General features: G+C 41.8%; 1 protein-coding gene across 6 annotated transcripts in view; it reads left to right on the forward strand.

The window, feature by feature from the left end:
- LOC138676289 (transmembrane protein 53-A-like) overlaps positions 1-24,081 on the forward strand; it is a 100,155-nt gene that overhangs the window by 33,115 nt on the left and 42,959 nt on the right. Inside the window, exons 2-4 of one of the 6 annotated variants that reach the window (XM_069765439.1) lie at positions 7,399-7,930; positions 9,725-9,768; positions 14,956-16,461. In XM_069765439.1, coding sequence (XP_069621540.1) covers positions 7,399-7,930; positions 9,725-9,768; positions 14,956-15,027 — 648 coding nt within the window. In that variant the 3' untranslated portion in view covers positions 15,028-16,461. Of the gene's footprint in view, positions 1-4,616; positions 4,734-5,482; positions 5,847-7,398; positions 7,931-9,724; positions 12,537-14,955; positions 16,462-24,081 lie in introns of those variants that run through there. The other 5 variants (XM_069765436.1, XM_069765437.1, XM_069765438.1 and 2 more) reach the window with 5 other exon arrangements.

A 24,081-nucleotide genomic window follows, 5' to 3' on the forward strand; every position in this document is an offset into this window, starting at 1 on the left:
CGCTTGTGTCACCAGAACTCAGACGCACTGACTGAATGGTGTAGCAAGGAGCTGACAGCTCTCTGCTCCACCATTGTATTCATCTGTATCTGCATCTTGAGGGACGCTAGGATAGCAGTGCTGTATGTCACCAGGTCTCATAGTGGTTAGCCGCCATTGACAAGTATACTGCTGAATATAGTATTTGCTTTAAATCACACAAGAAGAGGTTGTGCTGTGTGTATGATCAGCTACACATAAGGATGAATTTGCACTCTGCAGATTTTGTATAAAGAATGTCTACAACTGTCTAAATTTATCTAAAACATCCAATTTGGATGAATGGAACAAATTTTCTGATGTGTGAATTTTAGTGGGAATTTGGCCTAAGACCAGGTTCTGACAAATGTATGAAGAATCGTAAGATTTTCAACCAGAAAACTCAGACAATATTTACCATTTTGGGCGCAGTCCAACGGCCGTAAATCACGGACAACGATTACATCATAAAGTTTGGAGTAGCCATTGACTCTGCTGACCTGAGCGGGACAGCATGTATTTCTATGCAGCTGCCATGCTTGGGTCAGGAGGGCTGCCAGCCAGTCCGATGCAATCGTTGTCCATGTTATACTGCCGTTTGTACCATCCATTATTGTCATTTATGTGCAATTTGTGTGCCTGTATTTGACGTCACTTTGAAATCCGTATTTATACATCAACATTTTAAAAATATACATGATCCTAATACAGTTTCCTATGTTAATAACTGAACTATATCAGTAAAAAAATGATGCAATACAGATGATCCATTTTTATATTTTTTTGCCCACCAATAAAGTTGAATGGATGAGTCTCATCCAATATCTGTAAGAGATTAGTGCATGCTGCAATATTATTTTTTTCTTTCCACAGACACTATACAATTTAAGCAGTGCTATTGAATTACATTGGTCCGTGTGCTGTTGATCCTTTACTCAGACAGCACATGTCCATATAATATGATTGAATTATTATTAATTTATATAGCACCATTGATTCCATGGTGCTGTACATGAGAAGGGGTTACATACAAGTTACAGATATCGCTTACAGTAAACAAGCTAACAATGACAGACTGATACAGAGGGGCGAGGACCCTGCCCTTGCCGGCTTACGTTCTACAGGATGGTGGGGAAGGAGACAATAGGTTGAGGGTTGCAGGAGCTCCGGTGTTGGTGAGGCAGTATCTTCGGTAGTGATGACGAGGCAGCGGGGTCAGTGCAGGCTGTAGGCTTTCCTGTAAAGATGGGTTTTCAAGTTCTGTCTGAAAGATCTGAATGTGGTTGATAGTCGGACGTGTTGGGGCAGATTATTCCAGAGGATGGGGGATATTCTGGAGAAGTTTTGGAGGCAGATGGATGAGGAGCGAATTAGCGTGGAGGAGAGAAGGAGGTTTTGGGAGGACCAGAGATTGCATGAGGGAAGATATTGGGAGATTAGTTCAGAGATATATGGAGGAGACAGGTTATGGATGGCTTTGCAGGTCAGTATTAGTCATTTGAACTGGATACGCTGAGGGAATAGGAGCCACTGAAGAGATTTGCAGAGGGGGAAGTGGAGGAGAAGCGAGGAGGGAGATGAATTAGTCGGGCTGCAGAGTTAAGGATGGACTGAAGAGGTGCAAGGGTGTTAGCAGGGAGGTCGCAGAAAAGGATATTGCAGTAGTCAAGGCGGGAGATGATGAGGGCATGCACAAGCATTTTAGTAGATTGATGGTTGAGGAAAGGATTGATTCTGGAGATATTTTTGAGCTGGAGGCGACAGGAGGTGGACAGAGCTTGGATGTGCGATTTGAAGGACAGGGCACAGTCAAAGGTTACTCCGAGGCAGCGGACTTCCGGTACAAATGAGCTCTAAGGTGACATTCGCATTTCTGTATCCGATTTTCTGTATTCCGAAAGGGAGTGAGATACAGTCGGTGCGCAAAGTAGTCAGACTTCTTTACATTTTTCACTTTTTGTTTTATTGCAGCCATTTGATAAATTCAAAAGACTTCATTTTTTTTCTTATTAATCTACACTCTGCACCCCATCTTGACTGAAAAAAAATACATTTTTGCAAATTTATTAACACAATCCCAACAGTGAAACGTGGTGGCAGCATCATGCTAGGGGGTGTTTTTCAGCTGCAGGGATAGGACGACTGGTTGCCATTGAAAGAAACATGAATGCAGCCAAGTAAAGAGATTTCCTGGATGAAAACCTCTTCTAGAGTGCTCTGGACCTCAGACTTGGCTGAAGGTTCACTTTCCAACAAGACAAGGGCCCTAAGTACACAGTTAAAATAACAAAGTAGTGGCTTCAGAACAACTATGTGACCATTCCTGACTGGCCCAACCAGAGCCCTGACCTAAACCCAATTGAGCATCTCTGGAGAGACCTGAAAATGGCTGTCCGCCAACGTTCACCATCCGACTTGACGGAACTGAAGAGGATCTGCAAGAACGAATGGCAGAGGATTCCAAAATCCAGGTGTGAAAAACTTGTTGCATCATTCCCAAGAAGACTCATGGCTGTACTAGCTCAAAAGGGTGCTTCTACTCAATACTGAGCAAAGGGTCTGAATACTTAAGACCATGTGATATTTTAGTTTTTCTTTTTTAATAAATTTGCAAACATTTCTACATTTGATTTTTCAGTCAAGATGAGGTGCAGAGTGTACATTAATGAGAAAAAAAATAAACTTTGTTGAATTTACCAAATGGCTGCAATGAAACAGAGTGAAAAATGTAAAGGGTTCTGAATACTTCCCGTACCGGCTGTAGATGGGAATACACAGAGGTGGGTAATTGGACTGAATTGTTTGGCCAAGTCGATGGTGAACTCCGTGCCTGTGCTTGGTTTCAACTGTACCGTAATTTTTTGCTAACGGACACAACTCCGAAGGGGCTGATTCATCAGGAAGGTTCCTTGTAAAACTGTGACATTAGGGCACGTACCCACGATCAGGAATAGCAGCGTTTTGGTTTCAGCGTTGTTTCACCATCTCTAAAAACGCTGCATTCTAATCACGCAGTTAATTCCACATGTTCTTAGTGAACTATCCAGATTTGCCTAACATATCGTTTGGCATTGTTGCCAAAAAGTTCTATTTTGGTTTCATCTGACCAGAGCACCTCCTTCCACATGTTTGGTGTCTCTCCCAGGTGGCTTGTTGCAAACTTTAAATTACACTTTTTATGGATATCTTTGAGAAATGGCTTTCTTCTTGCCACTCTTCCATAAAGACCAGACTTGTGCAGTGTACGACCGATTGTTGTCCTATGGACAGACTGTCCGATCTCAGCTGTAGATTTCTGCAGTTCATCCAGAGTGATCATGGGCTTCTTGGCTTCATGTCTGATCAGTCTTTTCCTTGCTTGAGATGAAATTTTAGAGGGACGGCCGGGTCTTGGTAGATTTGCAGTGGTATGATACTCCTTCTTCCACTTCAATATGATCGCTTGCACAGCGCTCCTTAAGATGTTTAAAGTTTTGGAAATCATTTTGTATCCAAATCCAGCTTTAAACTTCTCCACAACAGTATCACGGACCTGCCTGTTGTGTTCTTTGGTCTTCATGATGCTCTCTGTGCTTCAAACAGAACCCTGAGACTATCACATAGCAGGTGCATTTATACGGAGTCTTGATTACACACAGGTGGATTATATTTATCATCATTAGGCATTTAGAACAACATTGGATCATTCAGAGATCCACAATGAACTTCTGGAGTGAGTTTGCTGCACTGAAAGTAAAGGGGCCGAATAATATTGCACGCCCCACTTTTCAGTTTTTGAATTTCCACAAAAATTTAAAATAACCAATAAATTTCGTTCAACTTCACAATTGTGTTCCACTTGTTGTTGATTCTAAACCAAAAATTTACATTTGGTATCTTTGTTTGAAGCATATGTGGGAAAAGGTTGAAAAGTTCCAGGGGGCCGAATACTTTCGCAAGGCACTGTATTTTTCAAGCATGCAGAAGATACTCTGTTAGCACACGAGCATGCTCAGACAACCCTTTATACCAGCAGGTCCGCTCATCACTAATCATATGCAATAGAGCAAATGATTTAAAGCCCTAAAACTAATGCTCCAGAATACAGTATATAACAGCCAGGTCTGCAGTTTTTTAAATCTTTTCAGACCTTTTTCTGTCACCTCTGGAGCGGCTCTGCTCCTAAAACCACCGTAAAAAGCGTTCACAAAACGCGCCAAACAATCTTCCCATTTGCTTTTATGGAGAGAATTACTGTTCATATTAAAAAATGCCTGGGCGGGTTTTCGAGTGTTTTGTAAGCGTTTTTGCCTCATAAAGCGCTAGCATTACTTATTGGATTTAACAACCAGAAAAAGCTAACAAAGCAACGCTTTAGGAGAGCAAAACACAGAAAATATTTCATAGTCATGAAATTATTCCTGAGGCGTCTTCTGCTTGAAAAAGACATTTTTGACTACTGCAAAAAGCGGCAAGTTTTGTACAATGCAGGTAGGGAACCTGCACGACAAGCAGTTTATGCAGCTCTTATCTGCTGTCACGTGCCAAACAAACTTCACATTACAGGAACTCCAGCAGATAGGACAGGCTATAACTTTGACCTAAACCTTGGGAGTGGACTGTACAGAACAGAATGTATTCTTATTATAATTAGAAGAGAGCTGGAGCAAAGGTGCGCAGTGGCTGACATGCCGCAGGTATGCTGTGAAGAGACAACTCCACAATATTCGGGTTTGGTAAGAAAAACTGTGACTATACGAGGAGAATAACAAGCATAGGCAGTAAAAAGACTTTACATCTGGGAAAAGTAGTAAAGCTTACGATCACTTTACAACACCTTGTATGGCATATAGAAAACTACATAAAAAATGCTTTTCCCACTGTTTATCAGCGGAAAACACTGGAAAAAACGCTCAAAACAATGATTGTGTTCATTTATATGCAACAACGATTTGCCGTTCATATGTTCAGGCTTTTAAAGGGGTTGTATCCTTCCAATGAAATTTCTCTGCCTGCAGTTTGCCATAAAAACTCACAAACAGAGCTGTGTTCCATGAGTCCATTGCTGTTCCTGAAGTCCGGCATTGAGTGCATCGCTTACATCATGTCGACAGCCAATCGGTGAGCTCAGCGGTCTAAATGTGAATACCAGGCGCTGTCCTCAGGAACAATGGGCTGGTGGGCCCAGGGAAAATGAGTTCCGCGTGTGTTGTTGTGTTTTTTTTTTTTTTCTTTCTTTTTTTGCAAACTACAGCCAGGGGAGGAATCCAAGTTAAAAGGAACAACCTCTTTTATGCTTTTAAAAGAAGTACCGTAACATGTTTTACGATGGGAAGACTTTCGATGCTTTATAATGTCAGTGGGAAGGATAAAAATCACCGAGAAGACATTTGGATGGTGTTTGGTGCTTTTTTTGTTAAGCATTTCTGCTGAAAAACAGCATTTCTTCAATTGCTTTGTGGATTAAGAAAATGTTTGGAAAACACCAGAAAAACAAACAAAACCTAAAAACCTACCCCCCCAAAAAGCAATGTTCAGAAAACTATCAAATACCATAAAAATAAGATGCTTCATGTGAATATGTATGTGCACACAGAGTTTTTGATTTGAAGATTTTTTTTTTAGCTTTTGTTTTTTTTTTTTTAAACATATCCTCTCCACAAACCTCCTCGAACACAATTTTTTTTTTTACCTTTTAGAGCCTCTGAAAAATGCCTGTTGGGAGTTGAGTGCCTTTCACTTAAAAAAAAAAAAAAAAAAACCTCTTCAAAATGACATCAGGCAAAGAAAAACTTCATCAAAAACTCCCCAATAAAAGAAGATTTTCCTGGAGCAGTTTCTGAGAACTTGTAGGTATTCAAAAAGACCCTCCAAAACAAAAAAACCCATAATATATAGTTTATTAAATATAAAAATAAATACGGTACTTAAAACAATGAAATACAGATAATTTTGGCAATACTGACAAACTGAGATTACCTCTGTTGTTTGTGTGTATATTTGTATGAGTGGTATTTTCCTTTATCCCTGTTCGTATTACCTTGTTAGTCGGGTTGGTGTATTACGCTACACCACTACTCACCTCTTCCCTGGGTGCAGACTGAGGGCGGATTCAGGAGGTAAGGTAAGGTACATGGCCCCGACGTCTTCACCATCAGAAGTAACCCAGGGAACAGGGCGAGCCAGGGTGTCCCTAGCGCTAGGGAGAGGGAAGGAGCTCCTATTCCTGGGACACCCGACAACAGTTTCTCTTGAAGCAGTTTCACAATCTAATCTCCATACCTCTGCCACATAAATACACATTAGTGGCCATTTAACCCCTTAGTGACCAGGCTAAATTTTTCAAATCTGACATGTCACTTTGTGGCAATAACTTTGGATTGCGTCAACATGTGATTTGATGATCAAAAAATGATCCAGTGATTTTGAGATTTTTTTTTTTTGTTACATATTATACTTTGTTAATGGTAAATTTAGGTTGGTATATTTTGGGTTTGTTATACAAATAAATTTCACAAAAATGTAAAAAATAGAAATGTTCAAACTTTGACAATTCCTTTAATCCATCAAAACAAGATGTATCCCATGCAGCTCTCTGTATCCAGTGCAGACTTGGCACAGCCCCTCCATTAGGTTGTAAAAATTGCACGCACGGTACTCTAAGAATCCAAAAATATTTTATTAATACCAGTATACACGGAGGACAGACTAGAAAAAAAAAAGGGTTTCTTGACTTGACAAAGGCCATGCGTGTCTGAAACATTGCTAACTTTACTGTGTGCACACTGGTGTCAATGAAAACATTTTTGTGGAAAGCAAATACTTGGTGCCTTGGAATGTTGGAGTACATATCCCTTTAATCCAGATAGTTTTACAACACAGAAAGTTAAACATTTAACTCCTGTTTACTTTACGTCTGTTTTATATAAGCACAATCTGTGAAATGTTCTTTTAATTTTTTTTTTAGAATGTTAGGAACTTAAAAATGTAGCAGTAATTTTTCATGTTTTCAAGGAAATTTATAAAACAGAATTATTTAGGGATCTATTCAGGGTCATATTTGAACCTAGTTCCCCAAGCAGTGGGGCTAACAACTAAACCTTGGAGTGACCCCTGATGTCTATATTGTCTAGCTACAATGTGAATATTTGTGTATTTGGCTGGTTTATGCATCCTCTTCCTACATCTGTACATAAAACTGTAGAAATTGACTTCATTCTATATCCATTTCCAATGGTGTTTGAATAGTTGTCACCAGAACAAATCTGTAGCCAAAACCTCTTAATCTTGCCGGTAGGGCCATGTGACCATGAAAAGTGCTTTCCTGTACAAAGCTGCACAAATTTCGGAACTAGGCCTCTACATGTGTTAAGTTTAATGGTGTCTATTCCCCTTTTACAGGGTCGTCTTCTCCATTATCAAGCAAGTGCATCCCCAGTAGACCTTACTATGAAAGCATCTTCTGGATCTGTCCTTCAGGAACAAGCTTTGACTACCTCATTGCCACCTTGTGTGAAAAAGTATTCTAACTCTGTCTCCTTGTACATCAACCCAACAAAATCTGAAAACTGTCCATCTCCTCGCCCGCTTTTACTATTCCTTCCTTGGCTGGGCTCAAATTCCCAATCCCATGAGAAGTATATCCAGCTGTACTTTAAACTGGGCTTTGATGTGTTAGTGGTAGAAAGCTCAATGTTGCATTTTTTGTGGCCAAAGACTGGTCTGGAGTTTGCAGGACGCTTGTTACATCTCTTGGTCGAAGAAAAGGATCTTTCTTCCAGAAAACTTTACATCCATGCAATGTCTATTGGTGGCTACACATTTGCACAGATGTTGGTGGGGTCATCCATGGAGCAACGGGAAATTCTGGAGAAGATACACGGTCAAGTGTTTGACAGCCTTGTGATTGGCAGCATAGAAAGGATGGCAAGAGGTGAATAAAGATTTAAGCCTGATTCATTTAGATTTTATTTTTCTAGATCGCTTTCCTTTTTTGTCTTGCGGTATCAGCTGTTTTTTTTTTTATATGAAATTTCTTCAAAATGGGTCACGGCGTGATTCATAGATTTGGCACATAGTTAAAAATGGTATTTTTTTTCTGTTTTTGGCTTGGTTATGCTAGTTTTTATTGCCAAAAGTTGCACATTTCCCAAAATGGGGTGACAATTTTAGCATCGTCAAATATAGTTAGGGGGGCTTGACTAGAGTTGCACCAAGTTTAGTTACATCAATTATGACTTTAAAAAGTATCAGGAAAAAATATCTGGAATAGCTAAAAATAGGTAAGCACATAAAATATAGATTTCAAAAGAGGTGCAAATAGAATGATGAACTGGGTGGGAAAAAAAGGTGCAAAACACTCAACTAGAGCAAAAACAGGTGCAAAGGCAATGCTAAATCAGGGCTTCAGTGCCTTAAAGGGAACCTGTCAGGAAGATTGTGCTGAGTAACCAACATACACTGTCAGGTTGGCGCTGTTATACTGATTGAAATGATACCTTGATTGGTGAAATCTGTCTTGTGGTTCTTTTTTTTTTTCTGTATTTTCAGTTAATGAGATCCTCGTGCTTTGGGAAGGCCTGTGGGGGGGTCTTTATGTGGTGCTCTGCTTATATATTCATCTGTATGGCTTATGACCTGCCCCCTATTTTATGTACTGAATATAATATGTTCTGAAAACAAAAATCACATTCAGCAGGCAGGCGGCGGCGCCTGTGCTGTAGCATGATCTATAAAGTCCATGTAATTATTTTATTTGGTGATGTACATGTATTAATAAAAAAAAAAAAAATTCTCTCTCAAAATGGTGTCGGCCGCACCTGCACAGTAGCATCTATCGGCGATCCGATTCGATAGATGCTCCTGCACAGGCACCCCCGTCGCCATCTTGGTGAAGACAAATTGGTGCTGGCGCCACCTGCGTAGTAGCACCTATCGAAATAAAATAATTACATGGACATTATAGATGCGATCATGCTGCAGCACAGGTGCCTGCCTGCTGAATGTGAATTATTTTTTCTTTTTCAAAACATATTAGATTCAGTATGTAAACTATGGGGCAGTCAGTGAGGGCTCAGTGACCTGTCAGACGCCATACAGATGAATACCTAAGCAGAGCACCACATGCAGACACCCCACCGGCCGCCCCGGAGTACGAGAATATCATTAACTGAAAATTACAAATAAAGATTAAACAACAACCACAAGACGGATTTCATCACCCAAGGTATCATTTTAATCAGTATAATGGCGCCAACCTGACACTGTCTGTAGCTTACTGAGCAAATTCCTTTAATTTTAGGCAATCTAATTTTATTAAATATTGTGTGCTCTTTATTATACACGTTTTGTTTTTTTTTCCTCAATATAACGTAAACCTTTCCGGAAAAAAATCGTTTGTATGATATTCACATATTTTCATAGTAACATTGGTCCATTAATGTTCAATAATGGCAGCATAATGTAAGATTATTGTTCAGGAAGTATGGGCACCTTTTTTAGTTTTTGTTTTTTTAGATTACTTTGGTTCAATTATACAGTTTTTCTACAATGTTTTAGGTCTTTGTTCTTTTCTGTTTTTTAAAAATGCAGAATTAAATTATTGTACCTCGGAGATATAGCAATGATCTGCCTGGGTTTTCTATTGTGTTTTGAGACCCTGTTCTTCGAATATTGTTTTTGTATGTAAGTCAAAGTCAAACTTACCAATACTTTTATTTTTCTGCAGGTGTGGCGCGCATGGTTAGTTTTCCTCTTTTGGAGTCATTGATGGTACGTGTAACGCTACTTTACTTTTCACTTCTAAAAGCCCATACCGCGGACTACTATGAAAAAGGAATTCAAGCATTTTGGGAAAGCCCTGTCACCTGCCCTGCCCTGTTTTTTTACTGTATGAATGACCCAATGAGTGACCATACTGCAGTGGATAAACTCTTGGAGTACTGGGAGAAGAAAGGAATCGAAGTGCAAGGCAAGAATTGGGAGGAATCCGTACATGCAGGACATCTACGAAGACATACACAGGAGTACACAGAGATCCTGAACAATTTCATTAGTGGTCTACAGGCCAGAGTGCCAAAAAGCAAACTGTAGCTGCATTACCGCACTGTTCATTCACTGCACTGAAGTGTATGGTCCTGGCCAGTTTTAAGACTGACACAAAGTTTGCTGTTTTACTGTTTTTAGATTTATTTTTTTTTAGTCATATGTCAGATATACTAGAGTACAATTATAAGAATTTCATACGCTTATAACATTTCATTGACAAATACATCGTTTATGAAAAGACTCCATACTTACAGTGTTGATCCTTATTTTTCAGACCTCTATGATGCTGGGTATCCGTATCTGGGCCAAATCCCGACTGATGACAAGCCATTCTTGCCTAATTAGTGCCTGGAGTTTATGACAATTTCTGTAGTTTTACTTCGTTTACCCTCTTTGGGGATTTACCACATTTCTCAATGGGATTGAGATTTCGGTAGGTTCCTAACAATGGAGCCAACATTTAATTAACTTGTTCACTGAGCCACTTAGTTGTCACATTTTCCTCATGACATGATGCTGTGAGAGAAATCCACTGCTTTATATGTCTTTAGAACTCTAAATAATATTTGTTTTACGAGCGTTCAGGAAAATCAATACAGCACAGCCTTGTATATGGTATACTGGTATTCTCCGGGTATACCTCAGCTGCAGTGATCAGTTCAGTCCTATTTTTAATTTTCTAGGGGTCTCAAAAGGCAACCTTAGCAAGACCAGCACCACTGCCAGGATAAAGGATCACCGTGCTCGAACAGGCTGGAAAAAGCTTGGTTCATCACCAAATTTCTACCAGATCGTTAGAAAAAGTTAAGATACCATTCTTTATTAGGCAAAATTGTGAGACCAGTCCTATGATGAACAGCATCCCACACATGGATGGTCTCGGGATGCTTTTAAAGTTAAAATATGACACCGGATTTATGGTAGCGCTCACCTTTTCTTCTCCGGACAATCATTTATCCTGATGTCCCTAACAGTATGAAGGGTACTTCATCAGAGAAAATAATTTTAACCCTATCCTCTGCAATCTGATTCTTGTACTTTCTGCAGAATTTGTCTATCCTTCATTTTTTTTTTATTCCTTTCTTGAGAACCAGGCCCCAGCCTATAAAAACCTTTGCCTTAGGCCGGTTTCACACGTCAGTGGCTCCGGTACGTGAGGTGACAGTTTCCTCACGTACCGGAGCCACTGACACATATAGACACATTGAAATCAATGCATCTGTGCAGATGTCATTGATTTTTTTGCAGACCGTGTCTCCGTGTGCCGATTACAGTCATGAATATGCGGCTCCACCTCCCATAGGGGTGGAGCTGCATATTCATTACTGTAAATGAGCAGCCCCACGTGACCGCTCATAGAGTAGAAGGTGCGGCCAGGACAGGAAGCAGCGCCAGCCAGCGAGGGAGCTGGGTGAGTATTTTAAGAACAGCGGGCGGGCGCACGCTTGCTTGCTGTCATTCGTTAGCAAGCTCTGCACTGGTGTTGAACTGATCCCATGGCTGAATCCTCTGTTTAGGATGATGGTCGGAATAAAGAATGGTATGTATACATCCTTCAATATCATCTTCTCCCAATAATCCAGGAGCAATTTGGTGATTGTACAATGCTTTTTCCAGCATGAAGCAGCATCATGTCATAAGGCTAAAGTGATAACGAAGTGGCTTGGTGAACAAAACATTGACATTTTGGATTCATGGCCAGGAAATTTGCCAGATCTCAATCCCATTGAAAACCTACGATCAATCCTCAATGCAGATGGACAAAGAAAAATCCAAAAATTGTGATAAACTCCAAGCACTTATCAGGCAAAAATGGATTGTCCTCTATCAGAATTTTGCCCAGAAGCTCATATCGAGCATGTCGGGGCAAATTATAGAAGTCTTGAGAAATAAGGGTAAACTTAAATTTGACCACAATTTCCTGTGAAAATTGAGTTTTTGCATAAACTCGATGTATTTTTAAGCAAAAGTAGAAAAATGTATGAAATCCTTACAATTGTATTTCAGCAACCATAGAAACATGAGTAAAAGATTTAAAATCACTAAAACAGCAAACTTTGTGAAAAACTAAATTTGTGTTCTTATCAAAACTTTTGTCCACAATTGTACACTGGATTGCAGTATACAACTATAACATATAATTTCCACGTGGCCTCTCTGGATGCTTCTACAACATGCCACACTTTAACTGAAAACCAATCCCTTATGATTTGGTATAGAGAGAAAAACTTTATATCCAGCAATTGGTGTGCAAACAATATTTTTTTTTATCACAACTGTGCATTTATTTAGTATACAGAAAGATGGAGAATCCCAGAAAAGCACTAAAGCCCTTTCCCGACATCCGACCTACATGCACAGTACGTCACGCTCAGCAGGAATATACTAGGACAACTTGTCCTATGAATAAGGGTGTTGTATACACCAGAAACGCGTCAGGTTTCATTTTTGTCATATCTTAAAGTTTTTTTTCTAATAAATAGTAAATTTTATTCTCTTGTTGGACGTGCCGGTGGATTTCCCTTTTTCTTTAACATAGGAAAGCGTTCCTGTCAGGTCATCACTGCGAAGTGTGAAGGGAGCTGGCTGAATGGCTCATTTCAGTAGCTAAGCCAGTCCCCTTTTTGTCTGTGCATCCGTCATGAAAGAGAAGGGGTTGTCATGGCTTTTAAGAGACCTTCAGAAAGTCCTCTACACATAGTGCCCTAGTCATGTGCGGCAATGGAAACACTTACCTGTATTGAACAGCAGCTGTAAGTGGAGCAGCCAGGACCACTGCTGATATCAGAAGATAGGGCACTGTTAGTAATACAAATCTGGTAGTAAATGGTATATTTTGGTAATAGGAATATCCCATAACCCCTGCTGTAGGACAGATTATTCCAGCTATTACCTCCTGTTTTGTCAGTGTTTATTAATGAGAATCTAAAGTCATGTGAAATCTACCTCCTGACTCATCAGAAGCTTGGGCGGCACCTCTGTATCTCCGCCATACTATTACGCTCTGTGGCCATCGTTCTCCTCTCCGCGGTCCATGCACTCACCAGCACACTGTGGGCTTTGGTGATACAGAATGTTTCTAAACTACAATCATTTAAAAAAATAGTGGGACTAAGATTTTGTGTTAACTGTTCTACATCTAGTAAGGCAAATAAGCCCCAATAAGGGTGATCTCGCACACGGTGAACCTCACTTTGGGCTTCAACCCAGAAGTAATAGTCTGTTTCAGGCGTACATAAAAATGTGGCAGACCATGTGTTTGCCAATGTCTTAAAATGATTAACAATGCCGGAGTGGAGGTCTAAAGTGACTGTCTGCCTCATATTACAGAATGATTTTGTCAGGGTTTTCGTCAAAATTCAGTTTTTGTGGGATTCTTACAAAATGGCTGACGTTGTGCTCAGTGGAGAGCACCATATATATGTGAACCTAGTCTTTGGGTGGTCTCCTCACTATTAGATTAGTGGAGGCTGATTCCTGGAAATATAGTTCAGCCCCTTGGCACCAAATTTTGGAAAAGTAAAGATTTTTTTTAATCCGATTCCAGGAATACTTTTGTGAATTGCTGGTCTTTAATTCTTACAGGGGTTTTCCAGGAGAACTGTTTTTTACTCTACAGACTTGCCCTATCTAAAAATCAGAAAATGAGCTATTCTCTCCACTGCTGCATCCAGTGTTGGTTGATACCGTTGTAGCTGTGACATCATGACTATAGCATGTGATTGCTACAGCCAATCACTGGGCTCAGTGGTCCTGTGCCATTTACCTAAACCTAACTGCTGAGACCATTGACTGGCTGCAGCGGTCACATGCTGTAGTCATGATGTTACTACTCCAGCTGAAGAACAACAAAGGCAGTGGCAGGGGGTAAGACTTTTTTTTTCTTCTAATTTTAGGTAGAACAAGCCATGGAGTAAATGAAAATGAAACCTGGGAACCCCTTTTAATCATTATACTGTCGACTATCAGAATATTATTGCTTTATGGAGACTACCTCATACATCAAACCTAGTTTTATCAAAAACTCTGCGTGCTCTAAAACACATGTACGTTTCCAGGGGGTATTTTGTTGTCAGCTATGCAGTTTTCTTATATAATATATCAATTTCTTGTGACTTTCCAAATTTGTGTTTGTAGTCAATGAAAGAGAACCTTTTATTTATTCCTTCCAGTGGAGAAAATAGGTTCTGGTTATGTGGTGGACACATGGCCTAATTCTGATAACTGTACTGTAACAAGCCTGTGTTTCCATCACGTGAGCGGGATATGTTTCATTCTCTGGAAGCCAACTATTACACTGATATGTAATGTCAAAGATGAAGATTGTATAACTTTTCAGAAAGTGGACAATGAATAACCACATTATTTGCTGAAACCATTACTAACTTTAACGCCGAACTGGCGTCTTCATCAGGCAAGTTCCTGATGAAGACGCTGTCAGCATCGAAGCGCGTTGCATGGATTTTTTACCTTTAATTTCATGGCTGATTTTAGACTTCTGAGTAACACTTCAACAATAAAATACCCATGGAATTTCCACTCCGCTGGGTTAACTCCATGTTAATCTGGTAAATCAGGGCCTAGCCCAAAGCATATAATTTTGTGTAAGTGTGTCAACATAATGTGCGCTCAGCCGAGGTAAACTTTGGCAGTCGTCCTCACTTCTAATTCGTAATGTGTTCTCATAACATTGCAGCTTTGATCAGACGAGTGTATGAAAAATCATCCATCCATATTGTCATCTGGGTGTCTCTATTTTATGTCCTTGTTACCTCCATAATTACGCAATAACGTTTTAAAATGTACACAAAATAGTTTCCTTTGTTAATAATGGCCATGTGTCCGGAAACATCAGATGCTAGATAGATAATCAATAAGGGATCTGATTTTTTTTTTTTTTTTTGTTTAAAGGGATCCCGTCACCAGAAAAAACTCTTAACCTGCAGATATGAGGTTAGTCTCTGTACTCAGAGCGGTGACTGAACTCAAATGCTGCCTGGGGGTAATAAAGTTCATTTTCTCTATCCCCACGATGGCACCACGGATATACGGGTGCCATCATGGGATCAGAGAAATACCGTTATCGGTAAGTAACTATCATTTTCTTCCCACAGCGTTCAGCTACGTGCAGGCACTGGCCAGCATAATAACGCTATTATCTTGCAGATTAACCCCATATCTGCAGGTTAATAGTGTTTGTTCTGGAGACAGGTTCCCTTTAATTTTTTTTTCACACTCATAGATTTATTTAGGCAATACTCATCCAATACTGAGAAGAGGGGGAAAAAAATCTTGATCTAAACAGCCTGATTTATTTTTTTCATAAATACGGATAAGCACTCATACTTGCAGCCTTACAAAAAGTTTGAAGAGAAATGTCGTCTACTAAACAATCTCAAGCTGAAGGCGGCCAATATTTTATCATGTAAGGCAAGGATTAGACTTTAGTTGCGGATCTACGTTTACAGCAGTTTTAATCTTGCGGCTGTGACAGTTTTTTTTTTTTTTTACATAACCACAAATCGAGTTGTTCTAGTGGTTTTGTCATGATCATGGTCAAAATATTCAAACGTCTTAGAACTGCTCTGGTTTGTGCTGCAGCTCTTATCTGTCAGCGTTAATGGGGAAAAAATGGCCAAAGGTTACAACAAATACGACATTTACGATAGTTGTTGTTGTGTTTTTTTGTTTTTAACACAATAAATCCTGAAGAACGTATGGTTTTCAAATGCAAAAGATGTCTGATCCTTTTATAACGTGTTGTCCGAGCATGCTCGGGTGTTATTCAAGTATGTTGGGCGTGCTCGGATAATATGTCCCTAGTGACTGCATGATTTGCTGCTATAGACAGCCCCAACACACGCCAAACAAACAGGAAATCCTCGCACATGTTGCGGCTGTCTAACAGCTGCGAATCATGCAGCCAAAGGGACTCTGGACATATTATCCCAGCACGCCCAAGATACTCCGATAACACCTGAGCATGCTCGGATAAGCCATTATCAGAGCACTTTCCTAATTATTAATTATGGAACATCTCAAGGACATGGTATAGAGAACACCCTATACAGAGATGTAAGGAAATGACTCTGCACAGAATATTGCACCGCATGATGATGATGATGAACATCTCCAAAAGGTGACTCGTTAATTTACTGACAGGTAGCAAAAATGCTCTGCGCGCACTTCTATTCTCCTGACACTTCAAGCTATGTACTAAATAATACCTGATTGGTAATAATGATGAACTGTGCCTTAACGAATGCTCTTCTGATCTGTGCGTCATGAAGGATTCTAGAATACTGACTTGACTGAAATGGTGTTATGTATATTCTGTATTTCTGTAATAATGTTCCAAACAGAAGAGTTAAATATTAATAACTTGTGCACCTCTGTATAGTGAATAAATAACAGATATACAAAATGCTGTGTTTATCTGGCTCATTACAAAAATAATGGTTCAAATACATTTTATGGGCAACCAGAAGAAAATGATACCCTCTATGTGCAATCATGGATTTTATGTTCGCATTAATTTTTGATTGTTTGAAATCATGGCATGGCAAAACCTGAAATTGAATTCCATTCTTGTGAATCAGGTTGTTATTGCAGCATTTGCGTGGATTTTGCAAACACCATTCTAAAGAAAAGAAGTGAAATTTTCTGCAAAAATGTACCTTCTGATGATGCCCTTTCAGAAAATAATGGGCATATGTATTGATGCTTTTGAATTCTTAGCACAGATTTATAGCAGTATTTTCTCCTTTTTTTTTTTTTTAATTTATCTGCTGCATGTTCAAACTATCTAGTCTAAGGCCCCAATTCATCAAGACTTGCAATTTTCTTGCTGATCCTCCTGAGGGTGCCTGCTGTAGTCAGACGCTTCGGATTCATTAACAGGTTCACGTGTCTTAAAGTGAATATGTGAGCAGGTTTTTGCTATCTCATCTGAGAGCAGCCTGATGTAAGCAAAGAAAAGCTGAATCCAACGATCTATCACTTAGAGTACTGGGTGCAGCCGTTCTGACACAATCAGCATTTTTAGATTTAGTAATTAAGCAGAGCTGAGAAAGCTAACCCCGCCCACACCAGGCTCTGTATGTGCAAAGTCTATAGACAGAGAGGTGCTTATCACAGAGGGAGGGGGCGGAGTTTGATCAGGAGGTGGTGCTAAAACAATCATTACAAACAAACAAAACCTCAGAACTTGATAGGACGAGAATCCCTGAAATCTGTGGTTTAACCCCTACAGCAAATTATCTTCAGATTACCTAGCAAATACCTGCTGACAGATTCCTTTCTGACAAGTGGTGTACGCCTGGCCAAAAAATCTTACTCCAGTCAGACAGAATTCTGGCATAAAAGCTTTGATGAATTGGACCCCTTGTTTTCACCACATATTTTTTGGTGCACCATATTGCCCTTTCTAATAAATGACTCTTTTCAGCGGGCTTACACCCCCATTGTCGTACGAGGCAGAGAACTTGTTTAAAACACATAAATATAGTACAACTTATAAGACGGTCTTGTTAGCACAAATTATGCTAGAATACTGGCACATTTAGCTTGAGAAATACACCCCAATGATGTCTAATTTGGTGACCTTTGGCCTGTGATCACTGCTGATTTACAAAGCTTCTATATACAGTAGTCCATAGTAGCTGTAATTTAGCACAGTTATTCTGTCCATACTGATAGTAATTTATTTATTGTACTCAGATAGCGCCATTAATGCCACAGCGCTTTACACATATCATCACTGTCCCCGTTGGAAATCACAATCTTTCATCCCAATCAGTATGTCTTTAGTGTGTAGGAGGAAACCGGAGAACTCTGAAAAAACTCACGCAAACACGGGGAGAACGTACATACTCCTTGTAGATGTTAATGTGGCACCCCTAGGGGTATTTGCCACAAAAATAGTTACTGACAGTAAATGCAAATACTAAAATAGCAAGACTGCACTACCACCTCCGGCCAGAAGGGGGAGCTCCAGAGACTCCCCTTGATCCATTCTGGTCTGAGAGAAGAACTGGCAGTTGGGCTAAGGAGCTGAAAGTGAGAGGTCATACAGCTGAATTTCTAACAGCTCTATGACGGTTTCCAGGCCCAAATCACCGGCCTGAGGAGAAAAGGGACAGAGAAAAAGGACATTGTGAGAACCGGGTAGCATTAATCACTACCCAGAACAGGCGCAAAGACGGATACCGGATCCGCGGCTGTATTCATTATATATAATACAGCAACCGGAAAAACGTGAGGTGATATCAGCTTCACTAGGGCCGGACGCAGCAACAGACACAGAGTTCAGCGGTACTCCCGGAGGGGGTAAGCCGATAAAAGGACTCGGGTTGCCCGTCGAACCAGGGCCCGGAGGGGACAGATTGGGCCGGCAGCCAGTTCACATACAGCAGCAGGGCCACACAGAAACTGCGTACAATAAGAGGCGAAGACCCCGGCAGGGTCAAAGTAACTCAGAGTTCCCATACAGACTCCGGTGACAGGACTGGATTGTAAATCCCTTTATGTTGAAGTAAACTGGTTAAACGTTTCAGTGCCTCAGTCTTTCATTTGGACAATAGCCATCTATCCAGGATCAGGATCATCACCGCTGGGAGAACCTGCTGCTGATCAAGTAAGTGCCTGTTCCCTCATGATACCCCTTACACTGTGCATTGCCTGAGGCCACAGCACCATGTCAAGCCACCCGTGACATCCCCCTCAAGAGACAGACCCCATTGGTCCGGTGCTGGGTACCCTGGTCTCCTGGGCGTCACAATTGGCGTCACGAACAGGATCTAGCCAGCCCGTATACCGGGTATTGTGTGCCGTGATTGGAGCCCAAAACTGTGAAAACTTGGATGAAAAATCTTGAATATTGACTTTATTAAAGAAAAATCTATTCTCCATTGAAAACTATTGAAAGTGACTTTTCCCCATTGGTTATAATGGAGTAAAGATGGCCGCCATCCCCTGAGGTAATCACTTCATAACCGTTAGGCACGAGACTGTTAACTGAGCTACGCCATCACCTGAGCCCCAGTCTAACTGAAAAACTTCAGAATCCGCCATTACAGAGCGCGGTGGGTGGGAGCAGCAGGGGGCGTGTCATTGTGGGCGGCACCAAGCTGAGCGCTCTGACATCAGAGCAAGGGGAAAATCGATCCTGCTGCACAGCGGAACGAATCTACACTATCCCGACGGAAGCGGAGGACCGGAAGGGTCCGGATTAACTAAGGGGGCACAGTATGTCGCAGCACGGAGACGCCGCAGCACCCGGCGACGCTAATGCAGCTGAAAGACAGAGTGTCGATAGAGAGTCCGGTAGTGCAGCGGTGCAAGGAGTGGCGCCCATCATGCCGGTGCTGATGCCATATACCCCGGGTGGCCCATGGCTTCCAATGTATGAAGGTGAGCCTAATACCCTTGACGATTTCAGAGAAAAGATGCTGGCCCATTTTGACATGTTCCCTGTGGGTGAAGTTCAGCGTGTTAGTCTCCTGATGATGCAGTTAAGTGGCCATGCTAAGCGAGAAGTCACAGCATGGGCAGCTGATCTAAAAGGCACTGTTGAACGCATATTTGCTGGATTAAAAGCTACATTTGAAACCACTGCCAGCAGCAAAGCTAAAGTACGATTCTTTAATTGCAAACAAAAAGTTAATGAGGGCGTGAGAGACTTTGCCTTAAACCTGCAGGAAGCCCTTAAATCACTTACACTGGCTGAACCCATTTTTAACACCGGAGCGCATAAACTGCTAAGAGATCAATTTATTGAGGGACTCTACACCCCTTCTCACCGGGGGCATGTGAGCATGCTTGTTTTTAAGAACCCTGAATTGACATTTGCCCAATTAAAGGAGAGCGTTATACGTCTCCAGCTGGCAGAGGCACCTCGGGATCAGGATCCTGCGCAACTCATGGCAGAGGCTCCTCAACAACATGGAGTACCAGTGACATCAGCTATGTCCGGGGCCATTGCTAAGCCCCTGGGGCCCAGTACTAATGAGGCTCTTCAACAAAAGCTTGACTCTTTAACTGATGTTGCTTCAATGGCTAAAACCATGCAGGAGATGAGAGGACCCAAGATGGAGTTGTCAAACCGTAGAGAAGGTGTTCCATGGATGAGACCCCGGAGATACCCGACATGGAGAGGACGACCCCGCGACCGCTACCAACCGGATGGACAGCCCATTTGCCGCCGTTGCCAGCAGCCAGGCCACTTTGCACGAGATTGTGATTTAAACGGGAATCCCCTGGGAATGCGGGCCGCTTCGCAGGAATGAACTTTCAAGGCCCAACACCCTGGCACGACAGGTACATCGGAGGACGACCCATTATCCCTATCGTGCTGGACGGAATGCCCCTCAACGCTTTGCTGGACACAGGTTCCCAGATTTCATCTATACCGTATATCCTTTATAAGAGGTACTGGGCTGATGCAGATATTGATAAAGGGCCCTCTGATGTTGAACTAGATATATGGGCCAGTAATGGTAAGTTGGTACCGAAACTAGGATTCAGGGAGATGACCATAAAGATTGGTAAAGTAGAATTGAAGAAACAGGGTATAATTGTTGTTGATGTTGACCGGCGGAACTGTGAACCAACTGTATTGATAGGAATGAATGTGTTAGAGAACTGCTTTTCCGAAGTCATTTCTGTCTTACAGCAAATTGCTGAAACTGCCCAATCCTGCCAGCAGAGAGTTCTCCGGAGGGAAATAAAAGTATTGATGTTAAGGCAACAGGTAGAAGTTGCAGGTGGAGAAATCGGCAGTGTGAGGGTAAGTGATCCAACATCTATTGTAATCCCACCAAAAACAGAAATGCTGGTATGGTGTAGAGCAGCCATTGGTACTAAGGGACGAGATTATCAAGCCTTAATAGAACCAGTGTACACCGACAGCAGGCCCACTATACTCACAGCACGAGGGATAGTCGAGGTACACCGGGGACGAGTGCCGGTACGACTTTTGAACTGTGGAGAGGAAGAGGTCACTTTGCCAAGGTATGCTACAATGGCAAAGCTATATACTGTTGACAACAATGCCATCACAACCATTGAGCCCTTAGAACCAACCTGTCAGGTGGAAGGCAATGGCTCAGATGGAGAAATGGAGGATTGGTGCCAACAGCTACACGTGGGCATAAATTCAACACCTACCCATCAAAAACAAGGGGTGTATAGGCTAGTGACGGAATATGAACAAGTCTTCAGTAAACACCCATTGGACTTCGGACGGATAGAAGGGGTAGAACACACAATCCCCACCAGTGACCATCCCCCAATAAAAGAAAGATATAGACCCATACCGCCCGCTCACTATCAATGTGCAAAAGATATGCTGAGGGAGATGAAACAGGCCGGGGTAATAAGAGACAGCTGTAGCCCCTGGGCGGCCCCTCTAGTGATTGTCAAAAAAAAGGACGGAACCATGAGAATGTGCGTAGACTACCGGAAGATTAATAACATCACCCATAAAGACGCCTACCCCTTGCCTAGGATAGAAGAGTCCTTAACTGCTTTGAAATCTGCTAATTATTTTTCCACCTTAGACTTAACAAGCGGGTATTGGCAAGTCCCTGTGGCTGAGCGAGATAAGGAAAAGACGGCATTCACCACACCAATGGGTCTATGTGAATTTAATCGCATGCCGTTCGGACTCTGCAACGCATCCGGTACCTTCCAGCGGCTGATGGAATGCTGCCTCGGACACAAGAACTTCGAGACCGTCCTCCTGTACCTAGATGATGTGATCGTCTACTCAAAGACTTACGAACAACACTTAATAGACCTGGCAGAAGTGTTCGAAGCCTTATCCAGGTATGGCATGAAAGTCAAGCCATCCAAATGTCACCTTCTCAAGCCAAAGGTACAGTACCTGGGACACATCGTGAGTTCGGAGGGAGTAGCACCAGATCCCGAGAAAATAAGCGCCATAAGGGATTGGCCAAGACCTACCAGCGCAAAAGAAGTGAGACAATTCCTGGGATTGGTGGGTTACTATCGCAGATTTATAAAAGGATTTACCAAGTTGGCAGCACCCTTGCAAGACACCTTGGTAGGGCAGACGAAGAAACCTTCAAACCGAAACCCTCCTTTTCAGTGGAACGACGAAAGGGAAGACTCCTTTGAACAACTAAAGAAGGCACTAACCGGAGAAGAGGTTCTGGCATACCCAGATTACCATCAACCTTTCATCCTCTACACCGATGCCAGTAATGTGGGACTAGGAGCGGTGCTGTCACAAAAGCAAGAAGGTCGGGAGAAAGTCATCGCCTTTGCAAGTAGAAAGCTCCGGCCTACTGAAAGAAATTCAGAAAATTACAGCTCCTTCAAATTGGAACTACTGGCAGTAGTTTGGGCTGTGACTGAACGTTTCAAACACTATCTGGCCGCTGCAGAATTTATTGTCTATACTGACAACAATCCGTTGACCCACCTGGACACAGCCAAATTAGGTGCGTTAGAACAGCGATGGATAGCCCGGTTATCTAATTACAACTTCAAGATCAAGTATCGAGCAGGTCGCAAGAATGGAAATGCCGATGCCCTATCCCGGATGCCACACTTGAGAGATGTAGAAGAAGAAATGGGGGAGCTTGAAGAAATTGAACTACCAGCCTTCCATCATCCCAAGGCAAAACATCATCAGTCAAGTACCTATCAGAAACAACAAGAGGTGAATTTAAATCCGTTAGCACACCATAGATGGGCTGACACCCAAGACAGCAATCCGGCTGTGAAGTTGGTGAAGGAACTGTTAACTGAGCAAAGTGCATATCCCGATGAGGATGCCCCAGAAGAGACGCATCAACTCTGGAAAGAGAGAGGCAAAATGTTCCTGTATCAAGGGAAGCTCTGTAGAAGGTACACCAATCCGAAAACACATGAATTGGTTTGGCAGATTATCGTGCCTAAACAAGATGTCAAGATGGTCCTCGAAGCTTACCATAATGGTGCTGGTCACTTTGGTTGGAAAAAGTTAGAAGTACTTCTAAGAGAAAGATTTTATTGGGTCGGGATGAGAAAATCAATCGAACAGTGGTGCAGAAATTGTGGCCCGTGCAACCTCAGAAGAAACGATCAAAAGAACCAAAAAGCACCACTGCAGCCCATAATCACCAAACAACCACTTGAACTTGTAGCCATGGACCACGTGAAGTTGACACCAAGCCGGTCTGGCTATGTCTATGCCTTGACCATCGTGGACCATTATTCACGCTTCTTGGTAGTAGTACCCGTAAAAGATCTGACAGCAAAAACAGCAGCCAAAGCGTTCCAAACGTACTTTTGTAGACCCCATGGATATCCGGAACAGGTTCTCACCGACCAAGGTACAGCCTTTGAATCAGAGATCTTCAGAGAATTCTGTAATATGTATGGTTGCAAAAAGATCCGGACGACGGCCTATCATCCACAAACAAACGGCTTATGCGAGAAGATGAACCATATTGTAATAGAACTACTAAAGACTTTACCTGAGGCAGAAAGGAATCAATGGCCAGAGAAATTGCCTGACTTGGTGGATCTGTATAATCATGTCCCGGTGAGTTCCACCAATTGCACCCCAGCTTACCTTATGCGTCCAAGACCCGGCCAATTACCAATCGATCTAGAAATGGGAATTCTGAAACCAGACGCAGAAGTCCAAGACTCCAATTGGGATATCATACGGCAAAAGCAGTATCGCCAAGTGCAAGAGAGTGTGGAAAGAAGCCTTCAGCAAACTAGAGAAAGACAAGAGCGAACTTTCAACCAGAATGCTCTAGCGACCCCATTAAGACCAGTTGACCAAGTGCTCAAGAGAAATCGTCGAACCAATAAACTGGACAATCAGTGGGAAGCCGTACCCTACACAGTTTTACCAACAAGAGTGGATAATCCTAAAATGTGTCTCATTAGCAAAAACGGAGGCTTAACATCTGTACTAGTGTCAAGAGACAATCTTAAATTATGTCCGGAAGCATTGAAAGAGCCAGACGTTGTCCAGCCAGAACCAGAAGTTATTCAACCCATACAGGTTCAACCAGT

Source organism: Ranitomeya imitator, chromosome 4, assembly GCF_032444005.1.
Source record: "Ranitomeya imitator isolate aRanImi1 chromosome 4, aRanImi1.pri, whole genome shotgun sequence".
Taxonomy (NCBI): Eukaryota; Metazoa; Chordata; class Amphibia; order Anura; family Dendrobatidae; genus Ranitomeya; species Ranitomeya imitator.